Source organism: Euleptes europaea, chromosome 2, assembly GCF_029931775.1.
Source record: "Euleptes europaea isolate rEulEur1 chromosome 2, rEulEur1.hap1, whole genome shotgun sequence".
Taxonomy (NCBI): domain Eukaryota; kingdom Metazoa; phylum Chordata; class Lepidosauria; order Squamata; family Sphaerodactylidae; genus Euleptes; species Euleptes europaea.
This window is the reverse complement of record NC_079313.1, coordinates 77,000,113-77,020,717: the sequence shown is the minus strand read 5'-3', so window position 1 is coordinate 77,020,717 and position 20,605 is coordinate 77,000,113. Positions and strand designations below refer to the sequence as shown.

The window sequence follows — 20,605 nt, the reverse complement described above, 5'->3', positions numbered from 1 at the left end:
GAAAAAGAAAGAAAGAAAGTTGGTCTGTAAAGGCCCTGGAAGCATGACCTCCCCCCACAAAAAAATGTTTAACAAGGTGTCAGCCCCAAGTTGTTTGCAGATCAGACTAAGTGGCTGTGACATGAGAATCCAGACTGATAGGTAGAAAAGGGATTATGCAGATGGGGAAGAGAACAGGAGATGAGACAAGAAGACCCAGCAGTCCCAGGCCCAATGCAAAAGACTGTGGGCAGCCTAACATTGACTTGGTCATGAGCAACTCTTTGGGTCAACACAAAATGTATTTCCCTCTGCAGCCTTTGACAAGGACAGAGCTAAATCTGTTCTAATTCAGCATTCCACTCGGAGCAGATCATGAGCACACACATTGTTTACACGCCCTTCAGCTTATGTTTGTGCCTCCGCTAATGTTACAGTGATCCTGTCACCGGATTTCCCATGTCTTGGCATCAGATTCTGTCATCCATCCATGTACTTAGCACTGAGTAGAGTGGGCAGGCAACTGTCTTCCTTTCGTTGGTCTTTTAGGAGTTCTGCATGCCATTCTCGGGGATTTTGCCATTCATGTAACATCACAAGATGAAAAGAACTGAGAAGTTCAAAGATATGAACTCTTCCTCAAAATGACATTCATCCACTCCACATTCATCCCATTTTACAGATTATTCCATATCATCCAGAATAGAGTGTACTCTAAATAGAAAGCAGGACCAGTTAAGCGCACCCCATTAGGAGTTTTTGCAAGTAAGAAATATATAGCAGCCTCTACAACAATAGTATTTATGACGGGCACATGTGATTCACTGGGCATTACTATCTTGCTGCACATGAGCAGATGGCGCTAAATGACATGGAATCTTGTTTTAAAGCATTGGCATGACCAGGAAAAATCACCAGCCAACTTCAGTAAACAGTATCAGGGTGAAGACAGATGCATGTTAAGTGTGGCGGAAGCGATTTGAGCCCATTCTCTGCCCTGAATGTTTCAGATCGCAGTGAATTTGTTGAAACCACTTCACCACACACTTTAGAATGAATGTCTGTCTTCATGCTCAGTAATTGTTCAATGTGTTCCTCAGCTGCATCTAGAATGAAGAATGTGCCAGTTTCTTGGTAGAAAACCTCTAAATGCTTTATCTGTCCTTTAACACTCACTGTAGCTTAGAGTCATGTACGTCATTTTACGATGTACATGAGTATGTTGCCATAGGCATTTGCAGCCCATATTGCAGCTGGAAGTTCCTGAAGGTAACTCAATTTAAAAGTGTTGCAGAGGCCCGATTTGGATCAGGACCTCAGCTTGCAGGGAGGAGAGATCCCTGCTCCCCCCTTGCACCATTTTCCCAAGCCAGAATGGTGCCAGGGAGCTCTAATTTGCCTCTTTGTGAGGGTTCCTCATGCACTGAATGCTTGCATGTGCAGCCCCGAATGGGGCAAATTACACCTTTGGTACTGTTTTAGCTTGGGGAAATAGCATGAGGGGAGGCAGGAGTCCTTCCCCTGTGCCAAGGCCCTGGGGCCCCATGGCACTTTTAAATAAAGTTCCCACTGGGAACTTCCAGCTGCAATAATGGCTGCCAGTCCTCATGGGGGACTAGCACATGTCGTAACGTGTACTTTGGCCCTGCGTGATTAGAATGTCTGCTTAGGATCACAGATATGAAGTTTACTTGGTAACCCTGGACTAACTACTCTGTGAGGAAAGAATGGAGGAGGTGAAACCATTAACACTGCCCTAAACTTCTTGGAATAAGGGTAAGAGAAAATTATAAAAGATAAACTAAGCCAGTCAGGGCACATATGCCAGTGTAAAGGACCTTGGTTTGGTCCTATAAAGATCAATGTTTCTGGACATCCTGCATATAAAAGCGTACTGATGTGTTCCAGTGTGGTGTAGTGGTTAAAGAGCGGTGGACTCTAATCTGGAGAACTGGGTTTGATTCCCCATTCCTCCACTTGAGCGGCAGACTCTAATCTGGTGAACCAGGTTGATTTCCCCACTCATTCCCATGAAGCCGGCTGGGTGACCTTGGGCTAGTCACAGTACTCTCTGAACGCTCTCAGCCCCACCTACCTCACAAGGAGTCTATTGTGGGGAGAGGAAGGGAAGGAGATTTTAAGCCGGTTTGATTCTCCTTAAAAGGTACAGAAAGTTGGAATATAAAAACCAACTCCTCTTTCTCTTCTTACCATGAAAGTAAAAGGGAAACGGTTGGCAATTAATGTGTTTTGCACCTCTTTTGAGCATGTCACATAGCAAATGAAGGTACAAGTCACTGGTGCAAACATTTGCCTTACCTTGTCAGGGTATTTGGAATTTTCACCTAAGGCCTTAGATGCCACTAGGCAATACAGTATTGGGGAATCATTGGAACAGCTGGGGGCTGAGATCACTGGGAGGTTCCCTGTTTGGGGATACTTGCAGCATTCTCTTGGAATTGTCCTTCACTTATATAAATATTTTTAAAGCCTCTTCCCTTCTGGGACTGGCTGTGCTTTTTTGTCATCTTTTATTTATTTATTTGGGCATTTATATGCCAGTTTTCTCTCCAGGGGGACCCCAAGAATTACAGAAAATTCCAAAATACTATTACAACAACAAATTTAACCAAGCCAAACACAAACATATCCTGGGCTGGTATTGGTCCAAGGTGCCTAACAAAGCTCCTAGGCTGCGAGCTATAGGGTTAGAGTAGGGTTTCCAACCTCCAGGTACTAGCTGGAGATCTCCTGCTATTTCAACTGATCTCCAGCCGAAAGAGATCAGATTACCTGGAGAAAATGGCCACTTTGGCAATTGGACTCTATGGCACTGAAGTCCCTCCCCTCCCCAAACCACGTCCTTTTCAGGCTCCGCCTCAAAAACCTCCCACCGGTGGCAAAGAGGGTCCTCGCAACCCTAGCTTAGAGCCAAGGTCCAAGAGCCTTTTGGCTCATACCCAAGGACTTGTACCTGCATGTAGAGGCAAAAATAAACTCAGCTCCAACGATATTCAGCCTAAAGCCAAGGAAAGGAGAAATCTCACTGAAGTATAGGAAGGGGCCACCCAGATAAAGCAGATGTTCCTGTTAGCGTGTGTGTCTGGTACATGAGAATGAGATAATTGTGATGGCTGCTGAAAAGGCCGCTGCTGATGATCAAGATAACAGGGGAGTGATGGCTGAGCATAGAACTTTCCCTTAGGGTTACCAGGTCCTGCTTGGGAAAACCCTAGGGTTGCCAGGTCCCTCCTCGACACTGGCAGGAGGTATTTGGGGCGGAGCCTGAGGAGGGGGGGTTGGGGAGGGGAGGGACTTCAATGCCATAGAGTCCAATTTCCAAAGTGGCCATTTTCTCCAGGTGAACTGATCTCTATCGGCAGGAGATCAGTTGTAATAGCAGGAGATCTCCCGCTAGTACCTGGTGATTGGCAGCCCTAGAAAACCCTGAAGATCTGAGGGCAAAATTTGGGGAGAGGAGGGCGGTCAGCAGGGATGTGATGCCACAGAATAGCTGCCAATTCATCCAGGGGAACAGATCTCTGTAGTATGGAGATCAGCTCTGGGAGTACTCCAGGCCCCACCTGGAGGTTGACAATCCCACCTTCCCTGGATATGCTCCTTCTGATTTGTTCTCACGAAACAAAACTCTGTGCTTCCATATAGAAGAGGGAGAGCTGAGCTGATCAAATTGGCCTGGGTACCTTGCACCATGGAAGCAAGGAGGTTTGAGTTGGCTGGCAAGGTGTTTTGATGCTGGCGTAAGGACAGAAACCCTGTTGTTCCAAGTCTTGCTCTACCTAGTGACTACTGAAGCTGGCTGTCCTCCTCCATCCAACCCAGCACTCACCTCAGCTCCTTTGCCATGGTAAAAAGAACAGGCCAAACCCACAGTGGTTCACCAGTGACCCCTGGCTCCCTCTTCTTAAAAGCCCACCAGTAGAAACAAAAAATAGTAGAAATAGGGTCGCCATGAGTCGGAAGCGACTTGATGGCACTTAACACACACAACACAGTGAAACAAGGAAGCTTCCAGCTCCCACCAGGAGTTAATTAACAGGGAAGAAATGCTTTTATGGTCTGCCAAGTAAGCAATCTGCAGTGTCAGTCCAGGTTACCCCTACACAAATTAGGCTAAATTATAAAACTTGCAGCCAGGGTCTGTGACACACACAGAGTTGCTGGCAAGATCGTGCAAACATCTTCCTACCGGGATGTCTCACAAAAGTGCTGGGCAATGGTTAGAGCTGTAGATTGAATCCATGGGAGGTGTCTGTTGGATCAGCTGGCAAGGTCAAGGGCTGCTTCAAAGCTCTTGGGAAGAGCAATCTGAATTCAAGCGCTGAGAAATCAGGGTGTGGTAGAGAACTGGAGATTTAGCACTTGACTGAAAGAAGGAAAGGTCTGGAGGAAGGAATCAGCAAGGAGAGTACTAAATATGCAATCTAATCACGATTCATGGTCAATTGCACACAATTAAGGCCGAACTATATTGAAATGTTGGGGATTTATGATCCCCAGACATATAATTTAGCTGCAAAAAGCAATCATGGTCGAGGAAGGGCAATATCGATAGGGTTGCCGTGTCCCTCTTTGCCACCAGTGGGAGGTTTTTGGGGCGGAGCCTGAGGAGGGTGGGGTTTAGGGAGGGGAGGGACTTCAATGCCATAGAGTCCAATTGCCAAAGCAGCCACTTTCTCCAGGTGTACAGATCTGTATCGACTGGAGACCAGTTGTAATAGTGGGAGATCTCCAGCTACTACCTGGAGGTTGGCAATCTTAATATGGATCAAGGTTATGGTCCTGGGAAAGAGTGGATTAACTCTCAGTTCTCACTAGTTACCAATAAAGAAATGTCCCTCCCTGGGCTGCTTTAAGCCATGGTAGGGGCAAAACAGATACTGTAGGGTAGCCATCATTTTTCTTTATGGAACTTAAATGCCTAGGAAAACAGCACAGGGTGGGAAGAGTTAACCTTCACCCTCCATCACCATGGTCCTGATTCATATTGGGTCAACTCTTGTGTTTTTTGCAGTTAAATTACACCGGAGGGGACAGATCTGATCACAGATCCCTAACATGAAATATTTTGGTCTCAGTCAATTTGTCAATGATGCCGGACTTATAGTAACCCATCCTAAAACCATTATTGCTGAATGACCACAGGAACTATTGTAGATGACTAATCCAGACCTCTAACTCCCTATGGGAAATCTTATAAGGCTAATTCAACCTGGATACGATTGTGATGCTTCTTGTTCCAAGGCTGCTGAATGGCTGGTATCTCTCCCTACCGTCACAGGAATCAGGAAGAGGCATCCTTTTGCAGAAAGATGTGACTCAGAGAGTCAAACCAAATGACAAATAAAAATCACCTGCCTAGTCTCAGCCATCATACACCTTGGGGGATCTACACCAGGATCACAATGAAGGCTTTACTGTGTCTGACCAAGGGTCTTCCTAACTTCTTATCCTGCCCCTGCCAGCAACTAGCTGCGGATGGATGCTCCTTTAAGGAGGTGACCTACAGGACAAAGCATTCATGGAGAATCTTCTGTTATTGGCAGAATAAGCCCATAGGACTGTCTGGCCAACATAACTTGCTTCTACACTATAGTAACTATGCCATGGATTGTGTGGCGCATGGCCCATTTTATATGTGGTCATCTTCTTCTAAGACTGGGCCCAGAGATGCAGCACACAACCAGGAGTGCGGGAAGTGGTCTGAGGAACAGCAGGCATCTTTTTCCCCCTGACATATCCTCTCACTCACCCTGGGGTGCCAGCCTTGCAAACTGCACAGCCCAATCCTGGCAGATTTGTGGACCATCAGGGGACTAGAAGGGGCAGAGGCAGCCTGCCCATGTGTGGAGCAGGGCCTGGAAAGAAGCACAGAATTTCTGACACGGTGGGTAGGGAGTGGAATGAAGAAGTGCTGAAAGGAATAAAGCCGTGCAGAAGTCATGGGTCCTGTCACCAGCATTATTATCACAAGAAGATGGGAGCATGCCTTTATCCAATGCCCAAGTTCAGTTGACTGAGAAAACATACCTCTGGGTGGAGGACCTGGATTAGGGTTGCCAACCTCCAGGTACCAGCTGGAGATCTGCTGTTACAACTGATCTCCAGCCAACAGAGATCAGTTCTCCTGGAGAAAATGGCCGCTTTGGCTACTGTACTCTATGGCATTGAAGTCCCTCCCCTCCCCAAACCATGCCCTCATCAGGCTCTGCGCCCAAAATCTCCAGATATTTCCCAACCCGGAGCTGGCAACCCTAACTTGGATACACATGCACTCCTTTTATGAAAGTAGCTAAGCTGGGCCACCTCTATTATGTGAGAAAAGACACCCATACCAGCAGAGGCGCCACTCCTGCAATCCAGAAAACTGCCTGTGGATTGCTGTGGGATGAATGGAGATGCTACGTTGAACCCCTGTCATGGCACATTGTGACAGCACTGGATTATTTGCTACCATCTTTTGTCATTGAAAAGGCAATTTACACTTTTGGGTTAAGGATGACAGTTATCTGCAGAGAAAAGAATCAAGCATTTGGTCCAAGGCAGTAAGAGTCCTCTCAAAAGCAGCAAGACTAGGGGTGTTCCCAGGATTCCTGAAGATTTAAGTGACGGACATGTAAGTATAAAACCCAGTCTATTTCCTATTTGGGTGTCGTCCCCCCCCCCCCCCACACTTTTGAAAAGGAAGGCATGGGCTGGGCTCTAGTTTACTGGCCTCTGGCCACCACACTGTAGCAGTGGTTGGGTTAAAAAACACCCGACAGGAAGATTAAAAACAATCCAAGGAATTTGTTGCAAACTTCCTGCATGGTTCCCCACACGCAGTGGCGTTTTCTTGGCTGCCTGGCTTATAATCAGCAGAGTGGAATGTTGTAAATTAAATATTTTTAAACAACTTTGCTCTCTCCGTGGTTAAACATTGCAAAGATTGCTCTTTCTTGTCTGTTTCATGCTGGGTGGTCTCCCCCCCCCCCATTTGCCTGTATGTCTTCCTCAAACACAATTAACCATTTAGATGTTGCACAAAGGATTAGCTTATGCATACAAGGCCAGACGCTAGTCCCTTTGGTTGGGGGGCGGAAGGGGGGTGGGGGCAAGGAACCAGGGGGCAGATCTTTTACTTTCCACTAAAAAACAAAAGCCAAGAAAATCCCCTAAACCCTCCAGTTTTCCTTGAATGATAAAGGCCCAACTGCAGACTCCTCAGCTGTCCTTGGGTTTCGGCCTCACAAGCTCATTGCTTTCTTATCTTTATGGAGTGCGCTGAAACAGCCTGAAACTGTGATATCTAGACGTTTTGGTAGGTTTAAAATTGGAATTTTGCTGTAACACATTATCAGGTTATACGTTTTTGAGAAAATAGCATTTCGCCCAGCTGTTGCACTGTAGTGACAATTCCTATTTGAAAGCACTTGTTTTCCCACCCAGTGATTCCCTCACTTGTCATCTATTATACTCTCCATATCTGTGGCTAACTTCTATTCCCAAACACAATGGCTGCATCTCAATAGTTGAGACATTGGAGACAGTGCCATGTATAGGGTTGCCATGTCCCTCTTTGCCACCAGCGGGAGGTTTTTTGGGTGGAGCCTGAGGAGGGTGGGCTTTGGGGAGGGGAGGGACTTCAATGCCATAGAGTCTAATTGCCAAACCGGCCATTTTCTCCAGGTGAACTGATCTCTATCAGCTGGAGATCAGTTGTAATAGTGGGAGATCTCCAGCTAGTACCTGAAGGTTGGCAACCCTAGCCATGTAGGCTGAAGGATTATTCCTTGCACTCATGTCTACAAAATAAGCCCCTCACAGATATGCGTATAGGAACGGCAACGATACATCTGTCTGCTGATGATGTGTATGTTTTTTTTACCTCATATGACAATAAGAGATCCAACCTGGAAGTTCAGCTAGTGGGGCAAGGTGGGTTCATCTAGCTGGCCCTTGTGGGAAACAGCAGGCTGGACTAGTTGAACCATTGGTCTGACCCAGCGAGCTTCTTCTTATATATATATATGTAGTATTAACTACGTTCCTAACCTGAATTAACAGCACTGGAGAGGGGTGAAATCCTTCATAAAGTATATGCAGGTGCTTCCTCTCTTGAGAGCTTGACAATTGCTTCCATTTGAAATGTGGTTTGGCAGCTGCGTTATAGTCTCTAAATGAGAGGAAGGCTGAAGGGACTGTATGCCCAAACACATGCCAGAACTATTTTTCTCAGGGTTACTTTCTTGTGCTTCTGTCTAGGAAACAGGGAATGTCCGCAGGATCTTGCTGCCCACAGTGTCCCAAGAGGTTCTGAGCTGAGCTCATCCCCCTCCAAGCCAATGTGGAATAGAGGTCAGAGTGTCATACCAGGATCTGGGAGCCTCAAGTTCGAATCCCCATTCTGCCTTGAAAGTTTGTTAGATGACCTTGGGCCAGTCACACACTTTCAGTCTAACCTACCTCATAGGTAGGGTTGCCAGCTGTGGGTTGCGAAATATCTGGAGATTTTTGGGGTGGAGCTTGAGGAGGGTGGGATTTGGGGAAGGAAAGGACTTCAGTGTGGTCTAACGCCATTGAGTCCACCTTCCAAAGTGGCCATTTTCTCCAGGTGAACTGAACTTTGTTGCCTGGAGATCAGTTGTAATCCTAGGAGACCTTCAGCCGCCACCTGGAGGCTGGCAGCCCTACTCACAGGGTTGCTGTGAGAATAAAATAGAGAAGGATGTAAGCAGCTTTGGGTTCCAATTGGTGAGAAAGATGGGGTAGAAATAAAATAAATATGGATGGGGGAACTTCAGTAGGCTCAGTGGCTCTTCAGTTTACTGCTTTTGCACAGCTGGGTGGCTGAAATCAAATGCCCACACATGCAGGGATAGAAAGTGAGGAAGCTGCTGCACTTGCTGGGTCTCAAGGGTAGTATAACAAAGGATTGAGGCCAGAAGGTTAACTTTGTTTTTAAAATATCTCTGAAATGTGCGCGATATTTTATGTCCTTCGAGTCCTGCGCGCAACCTTGGCCTTCAAGGCCGGAAACAGAATGTGTGAGCTCTGCAACAGATAACGGCAAATTTATTGAAATGTGCATAAGTTTTAAAATGTGTTCCTAATATAACTTCTTGTCAAAGATTAAGGTGAAAAAGGGCAAGGAATTAAGAGAGCGCTGGGATCAAGGAGCAGTATTGTGCAAGGACAAACCATCTACAGAAGAAAGAAATGGGGAGGAACAAACCACACAGGACTCTCATTCCCTAAGCATGGAAAGTCCTCCAGCCTCTTACTTTTTTCAATATAGTCAAGGTTTCCCCCTTTATAATGAAGACTTTAAACTGGCTCTTTAAAAAGATAGAGATTTGAGGTTCTCAGAAATACTCATAAGCCTTATAAAATCATGTGCTAGATTTTGATATGGCCTAACTGAAGCGATGGAATGTTCTAGACCTCCAGCTACAACAATCTTTTCTGTCATTAAAATGACGGAATAAAACCACATCTCCCCAGCAATTAGAGCGTTTGTCATGACTGTATGCCCAAACACATCCCAGAACTATTTTTCTCAGGGTTACTTTCTTGTATTTCATCATGACAGAATTACAACCATGAATTGGCAATGTTGCTACTTTTGGCCACACACCTGGTGTGGCCAAAAGCACACGGGTAAGATTTGTCTCAGATTACGTCTTAAAATTACCTCTAAAAATTGGTGTTGTGTTCAAGCATGAATTATCAGCTAGTTTTTCAGGCTGGAAAATGGGCACCTCCAGTGATATACTGATAAATGCATGAATTACATAGCCACTTGCCAAAGAGGAGAGTAGCTAATGTTTCTTAACTATTTCTAACACAGGTTTCAGACAACATGCTGATGACTAACAGGCCAGAAATGGGGCTTTGTAATCATAACATATCACATAATCAAGCCTTTTCCTTCTCCCCACCCCACAATTAAGTGGTGTACGATGGGACACACGGTCTGGGAGCCACCAGAGTTAAGAGCATCTTCATCTTATAGTGATAAAAGCACTAGTTCCTGGGCGGGGGCAGGGCACTGCTACTCTCTTGGCCTGTAAAGGTAATGCAAATGAAGTTACAGAGCTAGATTTTTTCCCTGGGGGTAAAATAGTCCTCTGAAAATGACAGAGAAGCAAATTACATGTGATGTTGGAGTGCCATGATTGGATCTCCAAACATTTTATTAGGACTCTATAGGGTTGCCAGGTACTACCTGAGATCTCCCGCTATTACAACTGATCTCCAGCCGGTAGAGATCAGTTCACCTGGAGAAAATGGCCGCTTTGGCATGGACTCTATGGCATTGAAGTCCCTCCCCTCCTCAGGCTCTGCCCCCAAAACTCTCATTGTCTCAAAGTACTGGCTTCAGGATTTCCACTGCCTCCCTGAAATGAGATGACCAGTCCTCCTCTGGCAGATTTTGCTAGTCAGGATGAGAAGTGCTTGAGAAAACAAGTGGTAGACCTCACATCTCCAAGGATTCTGCTCAGATCCTCAGGCTACACAAATTCACAGGAAAATGTCAAGCCAGAGACTTGTAAATACCCATCTCTTCTGTTATTAAAGTGGTGTCCAAGCCAGATCAAATTTTATTTGTAAACTGTATTTGAATTGGTCCTTACACACCACCCAGCATCCTCCTGCTTAGCATGAAGCTAAGGACAAGAATTTTGCCTGCACCTTGTTCAGATTAGACCCCTCCCCCTAAAACCTCACTGTCAGATCAACTACAGAGTTAAATTCATAGCATTTATCTTGCAATTCCTGGAGGAACCATTATTTGGAATTATTCTCCATAATTGCAGTACTGCCACACACGATGACTACATCAAGAGCAAGCCTTGGCTTTGATAAACTACTTTTATCTCGCCCCAAACACCTGCGGGTCATGAAAGGCAAAAAGGAAAAGTCTGTTCTTCCAACAGGCAACAACACTTGCAAGCAAAACATGGATTAAGGGCCCTTGGTTCTAATTTGCACGCCAAGGCTTCCCATCTTCTCTCAGCACATTAACCAAAGCAGGAGTACAAAGACAGGTAAAAGTGGCGCGTCATCATAGGAGAAGGCACTATAGCGCTGACCTACTTAGGGTCACTTTTCATTTTACATTTCATACTTGAGCATGGAGACCCAAGTGCAAAACATAAGCATCTTGTGGCAGTTGAAATGACCATTTTTTGTAATCGCCCCTTTTCAGAGAAAATTTTATAGCGGGATCCTTTCCCAATTGCTGCTTCTGTGTATTTCTCAAAGGAAAATGCCGGTTTCAATGTGTACCATTTTCAGTTAATATGAAGAATGTGCATTTTGTACTTTGGTATCCCTAAATCATATGACAAAAATATGATATAGGTCACTCCCCCACCAATAAGTGGAATAAAGCAAGGAGAGGACACAAGATAAATAAGATAAAGGGGTAATCAATGAAACTGTACATATTTAAAAAGGGAATACCGATGCCTGCTGTGTCCTGTCCAGTGCCCCAGATCCTGAAACTAAAATGAATTTCTCAATTCATCATATCTATATGCATGACTAGATATCTTGACTATGCAGTGGATTAAAAAAACAACAACCAAAAAACATACGTGTCCAGGTTACATACCCCAGAGTGCCCAATACAAGGCCACTTTTCATAAATGGCAACATTTGAATGGGATACTGAAGTTTCTCTGTATTTCTATGAAGGAATTTAACCCCCCCCCACACACCATTGTCTCTTTTCACATTCAACAAACAGCACACAATTGGACATAGGAATAGCCCAGAGGTGCCAGACCTGAGGGTAATTTGGGCTAGGTGGGAGTACCGAGAGAGAAGCATGAGGATCCATGCAGAGAGGTAAGAAATCTTTCATCTGAGTCAGCCGCTGCTCCGCATTTTCCCAATTTGAGCCAGTTCTTTAATGTGGTTTATTTTTCTTTTATGAGTTTGGGCAGGGCTGGATTATAATTTTGTAGCCCTGGATCAAATGAAAAACAATATTCTCCTGAGGGAGGTAAAAGACCAGGAACATGTTTACCACCTTCCCAAAGAAAATGAATCAATACTCCTCAGAGCCAATAGCTGGAGGCACTTCCAGACGCTAAGCAGCACGATTCAGATGTATGTCTTGGGAAAGGCTATTAGATGTTTGCAAACAAAACATTTTAAAATGGGAAGAACTCTCTGTCTCACAAGATGTGTATCTCACAAGCTCTTTGCAAAGGGAGATTAAAAACTGACTTCAGAACATAACATTGGCCTGTAATTTAGCTTACCATGGCTATGTTGGTATCATATATGTAGCTTGAATCTGGGATAATCTTCCTATATTAAAGATACTTGTCCTCCAATAGGATTAGGAATTTTAATCTGGTTTTGTCTTTCTTCTGTCTCTCCTGCATCCAGTAGCAGGATGTTGAGGTTACTATCAAGCCCATCAGTACATTACCTTGTAAAATGTACAAAGCCACCCAGAGTAGCAGAAACTGCCTTTAAGTAAGGAGGTTTCTGCACCATCTTTTTCATTTCATGTTTAACAACTCAATTAAACTGTATGCATCTCCCATACACACACTTGTCAGCTTCCTGCTCCTGGCATTGCTGGCACAAAGCTTTAGCCTTCTTCTTTAATAAATATTGAATGAACTGAATTGCATCCATGCAACCATACTCTCCCAATGTAGTGTGCCCAAAACGGGTGGTGGGAGGAACATCTTGAGGCAGAACCACAAAGCAGCTTGGTTTTTGGCTTGTATTACGGGCCAAAAATAGCAATTGGAGATCAAACAGTGATAGATGATAGGATGTGGTGCATTGTGCGCCCTCGCCTTGTGCGAATATCAGCTCAGGGCTAATTCTAAGAAGACAGGAAACACTCTATGACATTGTACCTTAGTGTGACCATGGCCTGCCAAAAGTTGGACTGAACAACAGTGGATTACTCAATCCACTTATTAAAAGTACTGAACCACTTAACAAGTGGTCTATGGATCTTCCACAGCAACTTATTAGCTTTTGACATACCTCTGTACACATGCAAGCATGTACCTCTGTCACTGAAGAGCAGTGCGAGACTTGAAAGCTCTTTGGTTTTCCATCATCCTTGGGGGTTAATAAATGGTACTTTGGGGGTTGGTTTAGGGAACAAGCTTTGGGACTCCCCCCCCCCATTGTGAACCAAACTCGTGGTGTCCTTGTGCGTCAGCAATCACCCTCCCAATGAAAGAGAGCAGGCGAGAGAAATCAATATATATTAATTTATATATATTATAACCAACAAATATTGATTACAGCACTATACATATGTGTATGTGTGCATACGTGTGTGTGTGTGCACGTTTTCTGCTCAGTAGGGATTGCTTTACATTGGTGCTGATGTTTTCAGAGACTACAGAAACAGATTTGATAATGTCTTTCTTGTGGGGGAAGAGCAGCTAATTCAGAATAAAAGAGTAAAATGAAATTATGATGTAAAGAACACATAGCAGTAGTAGAAATACGAACAGAAGTTAAAAAGATCAAATATGGTAATACAGTGGTAACATTAGCGAATTAATGTAGGAATGACTGGTATAAGAAATCAGGGCTTCAATTAAGATAGTGATGAGGATTGCCTGTGTGCTAGAGGAACGTAAAGAATGGTGTGTGTGTGTGTGTATATGTATATATATATATTCTCTTACCCCCTTTCCCCTTATTTTTCCCATCTGTACCCTGAAAAAACTCAATAAAATATATTTAAAAAAAGAAGAAAAGTGAATTTTTGTTATTTTTAAAAACACGCATTGCCTTGAACTAACTCTGCCATTTCAGTCTTTTCTCCAACTGTTGTGTGATAGTTTTGCAACATCTTGTCGTTAGCCTTAGCCTGAACTATCTTGTACTATCTTGTACTTGTCGACAGTACTGGAACCCAGAAAGCTGGCACTTTCATCACAGTGAGATCAGCTAAGCTGTTCTTTTGACTGAGCACAGTCTGTGTGGTCCCTGCTGTTAGTTTGGCTGGCAACGTAGTGCATTCACTGGATTTGCAGGAACCAGTATCGCCCTCCGCACAGCAGCACACATGTCAATGAGGGGAGCAGTGCAGGAAGAGCCAAACAGAGGAGGCAGAAAGATATGTCTGTAAACATTCCTTTATTAAGGTGTAAATTGGAAACCGAAGCAGGAAAGGGTGCCTGTGTAAACGCTGCCAGGACAGAGCTCGTGAAGCAGAATCTCTAGCTGTGCTTCTGCCTGGCGTGGCCAGACTATCATCCCCCAAGACCACAAAACTCATATTTCCATCAGCTGTTCGGTACCCATAATAACTTCATTAACGTGTTTAGCTGCAAGAGAGAAAGAGAACAGGAGTGATGAGTTAAAAAACAATGCCTTTTCGAACTAAACCTAGCTCAGGACATGGGGAGAAAAGAAACAGATTGCTGGGCTGCAACAAATCTGTTTATTCCACTGGAGACAACTTGACCGAACAGCAGAAGGTGATTCTAATGCGATTGCTTACATGCATGTGTCACTGCTGCTAAACAACAAAGGCGCAGAGGAGCCAGTAGCTGTGGCTGACAGGTGCATATCTGGGCACCAGCTTGGAACCACGCAGGACCAAAGGAAGGTAGCGCTGTGGAAATGAGTGCACGGCTCAACCTGCCTCCCCCTCCTCAACTCCCTGTTGGCAAGGAGCTGAAACCTCTTCTGTGTCAGCTCTCTACTGAATGGTGCTCAGATTTACCAGAAATAAAGGGCTATCTGGGAGTCTTCGGTCCCAGGTCGAGAGGCAGTTCTTTTCAGCCGGCTTTACCCCATTTCCAATATCCAGAGAGGCTTTTGCAAATTCTCCACCTCCTCAGAAATGTCTTACCAGGCTGTCTTTTATTTGCCATTGGCAGGGTTACAGATGCATTCAAGCCACAAAGAAAAGAGAGGGATTAAAGAAGGTACTTTTCAAAAGGGTCCCAGAATTTGGACTCCGTTTGGCACGATTGTTTCTGACTGCGAGCATCTGTGCCAAGCCGATCCAGAGCCCGCATCAAGATTTCTGATTAGCACTTGGTGAGGGAGCAGCGCCCGACCCATTTGTTCTGGGTGCTGCAACCTGAATGGCTTGGAGAATGGTGTTACTTGTTACACAGGAATTTCTGGTGGGAACTGATGAACGCTGCGACAAGCAAACTGCTTGGAAAATGCAGGCCAAGAGAGCTCAGCAGAAAGCTAGAAGGCTGCTGAACTTCTGTGACAAATAAACGGTAACTTGGACAAACACAGGCACAGAAATGACTTGGCTGCAGCCAAACACACACACACCCCCTCCCGCCATGCCATGGACATTAATGACAAAGTATTTTCCTCCACCGGACAGCAGATGTTTGCTGGCAGTCCCTCTTCGAGAGCCCTGCCTTCGGGAGGAATATGAAAGCATCTCCTTGTTGTTTGCTCAATTAGCCTCAGACAGATTGCTAGTGGTGGCGGTAGGGCAGAGCTGGAAAGCAGGAGGAGGAGAAAGGCAGGGAGAGAAAGGGTGATGGCCAAACCCCAGGACCACCACAAAGTTTCAGCCCTAAGGGGCTCCAGAAAACGTTCAGTTTACTCACTCAATTACATACACTGTTTTATAAACCCTTTAAAATAAAATAGAAAACAGTCCCTGGCACAGAATTACTGCTCTGTTACAGACCGGTGATGAAAGACTCTGCTGTGTATTTGCACTCTTTAAAAGCCCGGAGATAGTTTTAATAATAATAATAATTTTTTAAAAGGGAACTAGGAACGGGAAGGTGGGAATGAGATTGTGAAATGCATACACACAGACGCACTGTGGGTGGCTCCGGCTGGTGCTTCCCCGGGAGAGAAAGAGCAACTCTTCTGTCCCAAACTGGTCTAATGGATGTGAGCTGGAATGGAGGGGATAGCCACCAAGGCTCCAGGACCCAGGGAGCAGCTGCAGTGAGCAGTCAGGACGCAGGACAGCTCTGGAAATTCAGTGTGGTGAGAGAGAGGGGAAACAGGTGGCTGGGCTGGTTTGTTTATGTTGGTAGGGTGAGTGGGATCTTCTAGTGAATACTTGCTCTACTGCTCTCAGGCTTTATTTAGACAGTTATGGGATAGCCGTGATACAACCATGCAGGCCTAACACAGTTTCTAGAACTGTATACTACAGCCTTCAGCTCCCAACTCTCCCAACTCTTGGGATCAGCTGGAGCTCCCAGAATGCAATTCTCCACTTAGATAAGAGGCTTCATAAGTTGGTGAAAGCAACCTTTGGGTGTTGGCTGAGGGCCTTTGAATCTTCTCATGGGAAAGAGATACTTAACAGACCTATTAAAACAAGCCTATTTCTTTCATTCACCAGTCTGGTAACAAGCCAAACTATCCACTAGCATCTTCACTAAAACAGTAACCTTCAGTCTCCTGCTAGACCAGTGGTTCCCAAAGTGGGCAGTACCACCCCCCGGGGGGGCGGGGGATTACCTAGGGGGGCACTATGAGGCAAGGAGGCAGCAAAGGGGTGCTAGAGGTGGGCCCCTTCAACTGCGTTGTTCACTAATTTACGATAGATCAAGCTATGGCACCATGATGGCAAATTTGGTGGAAACTATCAATTTATGTCCAAACTAAAAGCCAACACAGACTATACACACTTCTGGTACTAGAGCTATACACTGTGTATACAAAGCTAGCTAGCCTTTCCACTGTATGCGAGACCTAAAAATCACACTGCTTGAAAGAAGAACTTTCATAACACCTCAGCACCCAAAACAACAAACCACCAAATCTCTCCTTTATTTGCTGTCAAGGCACAGCTGACTTATGGTGACCCTGTAGGGTGGGGAACATCTGGCCCGTGGGCCTTATAAGGCCCGTGAAATCATTTGGTCTGGCCCTTCGTGGGTCCTGGCAAATCTCTAGCACAGAAGGATATAAGACTCGCGATCCGCCCCCTCTCGCAGACAGGAATAGCCTCTATTCAAGGCAGATGTGAGTTTGTTTTGCAGAGAAAAGGAACCTTTTTTCCCCCTTGCAGAAGAGTCGTCAGCTATGGAGCTGCTAGGACCGCCCAAGAAACTATGTTAACCCTTTCCTACCTGGGTTGTGGAGAAACGTATTCCCTCTGTACTAAAAGAGGGCTGGGGGTGGAAGTGGCAACAATAGAGGGGTTAAAGGGGGCAGGGACAGAATGTGCGGGGGTGAGTTCTTAGCCAGTGTTTCCTCATTTCATCCCTGCAGGTGGAGGTAGCAGGAACTGGCTGTAGAATCTGACCCTGACCATGGGGAACAGGAGCAACTCTGGCGTGCGGCTGGACGGCTACGCCCGGCTGGTGCAACAGACCATTCTGTGCCACCAGGTGGGCGAGTGTGCCACCGGTTGGATGCCTGCCGACTTGCTCATCTAGGGCAGCTGCCTGCTTGGGTCTTGGTTGGTACCCACTTTCCCTTCTGGTTCTTTCCCCTCTAAGTCCTGCAAAAGACCCGTAGGGTGGGAAAGTGCCAGATTGGGGGCATTACTGGACCAGACTCCTTCACCTACAAGCCCCGAGCGGCTTGTCGCTCACTCCATCTTGAGTTTGCTGCCCAGCTGGGGATGGCAGAGCTCAAAGGCGAGTTGCTCTACGTGGCAGACACTCGGAGCCGTCTCCGGTCGTGCCTCTTGGCTAAATGTTTGACCAAATATAGCAGGCTAATTTTTAAGTTGATAATTTTGTATGGCCCACAAATGATGTTATAAAAATCCAAATGGCCCTTGACAGAAAAAAGGTTCCCCACCCCCGCAGTAGGGTTTTCAAGGCAAGAGACGTTCGGAGGTGGTTTGCCATTGCCTGCTTCTGCGTCATGACCCTGGTATTCCTTGGAGGTCTCCTATCCAAATACTAGCCAGGGTCAGGGCTGAGAGTGTGCGATTGACCCAAGGTCACCCAGCAAGCTTCCATGGTGCAAGGAAGCATTTGAACCTGGGTTTCCCAAGTCCTAGTCTGACACCTTAACCACTACACTGGGTCTCATAAAAATCACACTTTGAAAGGAAAAAAAATCTCCCTAACAGATATTAATTATCAAGCCCTGTCCGTTCTCAAGATCATGTTCATCCATTCTGATGAAGTGGTTGCCAAGTATGAATTTCTTTCTAGAGCCCAGTCCTCCTGCTTCAAATGAGACTGATGGGGCCTGGTTTTTATTTTATACCTCTGTGCTGCTTCACCTTGATACCACTTTGTGTCTCCTGGATCCAGGCAGAAAGCAGCTTGTTGCAACACTTTCAAAGCTCTCAGAGGCTCTGGGCTGCATTGTATAATTCTTCAAGTTGCTTGTGTCCAGAAGACAAGTTTGTAATTTATAAATATATGTGCCTTTATGGCAGCAGATATTTTCACATAGCTGAAATTGGACCCAGACCAGCATGGAATGATGATCACAGTGTCATTCTAGGAGCAAGGAGATCCAGGTTCAAATCTCCACTCAAGCCATGATGCTCACTGGGTGATTGGGTCAGTATCAATATCTTAGCTTAACCGACTTCACAGGGTTGTTGTGGTGAGGAAGGATGGTAAGCGTATACACCACACTCCAATCCTTGGGCAAAGAACGATATAAAAATGTAACAAATGAATAGTCGGGAACCAAAGTACAACATGTTAGGGGTCAGGTGGTGGGGCTATGATGCCTATGCTATGTAAATGTCTTCCCACCACACCAACTACTACGCTGCATGTTTGATCAATATGCATTCCGACAGTCCTACTTGCTCTGGCTTGATCAGTGATGGTTTGGGGCATGTGATGATAGCCACAGTTAACTGACAGCTCCTTGTTGTCTGGCCAAGTGTTGCCTCTGAAAACAGACTCCTTTAAAGAACATCTTTTATCTGCAACAGAGCCAATGGTGGGTGTTGCTGCTGTCTGCACTTAGAGAAGGATTCATCTGTGTACCACCCTTATTTCAAGTTACTTTTACAACCACTCTGCCCAATTAAATCCACATACTCCCTCAGGTTCACTTGCATATTGATATACTCGAGAAAGGATAAAAGAAATTCTGGAAGAGATAATGGGTTAGGAATACCAGGCCTTTTAACTACCACCAGTTGAATAAAAAGGCCATTCACTTTGCTTACATTTGTGTTCCAGGTGCTGGCTGTTTCCAATCAAACAGTCTTTGATGTCAGCTCCTTTCTCTATCACTGCATTATGGCACACCACACAATTCTGTAGAGTACACCTGTAATATAAACATACATGGGAATTTAAAATGCAACTGGAAATCTGATCAAGCACAGAAGCAGCTACCCAAATCAACAAGAACCACAACATCAGGGGATGATTTGTCAATATGGGCTGAACTCTGTGTGTGTGTGTGTGTGTGTGTGTTGGGGGGGGGGGAAGGACCCATGATATAAAACCTGCTTTTCTCCAAATTCCACCCTTCTCTTTTCCCAGCCCGGGTACTTAGTTGCTATGACAGTTCTACTGCCAGATGTCACAAAGGATGCACACAAAAGGACAAAGACAAGACAGTTGCCACCTTTCACATCCAGGATACTTTTCTATTTGCAGCTCTACAGGCCTGCGCAGCCCCCCCCCTTTTTGTATCAGGGTAAATATTGCCCCTGACTTTGTATTCATGACACACAAATACCCTGCTATGTTAAACCAACAAAAGCCATGGGAATAAAGCCTGGAATGCTCTCTGGTTCATAGATTCCCAATTGGTGCAACCTTGTGCACACTACTTTCTAGAATAACAAGGACATAGCTAATACAGGGAAGGGTAGATTATCTTGCCCAATCTCTTTGCAAAAGATCATTTTAAAAGACATTGTTTTTCTATGTGGTTAGGGATAAAGAAATAACCCCCAGGTTCTTAGTGCCTGGCCTATCAAAATCACATACATGAGCTGCAATGTGTCTTTGCCTATTTGTCCCTCGAGAAACCACCATTAGACAAAGCTGGGATCAATGTCCCATACGCTGGAAACATTCACTGACATTAAATCCTTCCCTCACATATACAACAGTCACGTCATGGAAACTTTCATTGTTATGAACTAGTGCAAGAATGGGAAAATTAAATCCAGGGAATTTAGCTACTTATGGATGTGATTTCATTATGCTGCATGATAACAATAACTTCAAGGTTCTAGCCCTCATGGAAATTGAAAATAAGTTGGTATAGTAATTCAGAAACCACATAAATGGTGTTCCTTTGGCAAGGACGCTTGCTGCCTGTCTAACCTTCATAGCATCCAGAGAGCTGATGAGCTATTTCCCCCACATCTGCACTAATATTGTGCAATACCAGATTAGTGAAGCACAAAACTGCACACCTCTATGAGATGTTGCAGGAAGAAGAAATTGACCTGGTTTGAATAACAGAATCTTGGTGGGAAGGAAATGACATGGTGTCTGTGTTCCTGTGAACACTCCCCTCCCTGGATATGTGGTACTGTGGATATGTGGAGGGGCTGTGGCTCAGTGGTAGAGCATCTGCTTGGCATGCAGAAGGTCCCAGGTTCAATCTCCGGCATCTCCAGTTAAAGGGACTAGGCAAGTCGGTGAAAGACTTCTGCCAGAGACCCTGGAGAGCTGCTGCAGGTTTGAGGAGACAATACTGACTTTGATGGACCAAAGCTCGGATTCAG

The 20,605-nt window shown here is 45.3% G+C and overlaps 1 protein-coding gene across 1 annotated transcript in view; it reads right to left on the bottom strand.

Annotated features, from left to right (window-relative positions):
* Positions 1-14,106: 14,106 nt before the first annotated feature.
* The window catches only part of EIF2B3 (eukaryotic translation initiation factor 2B subunit gamma), a 102,936-nt gene continuing 96,437 nt past the window's right edge, over positions 14,107-20,605 (bottom strand). The window contains exons 10-11 of the mRNA XM_056867652.1: positions 19,082-19,185; positions 14,107-14,306 (exon numbers count right to left, since the gene is read on the bottom strand). Of these exons, the coding sequence (XP_056723630.1) occupies positions 14,254-14,306; positions 19,082-19,185 (157 nt within the window). The 3' untranslated portion in view covers positions 14,107-14,253. The remainder of the gene's footprint in view (positions 14,307-19,081; positions 19,186-20,605) is intronic.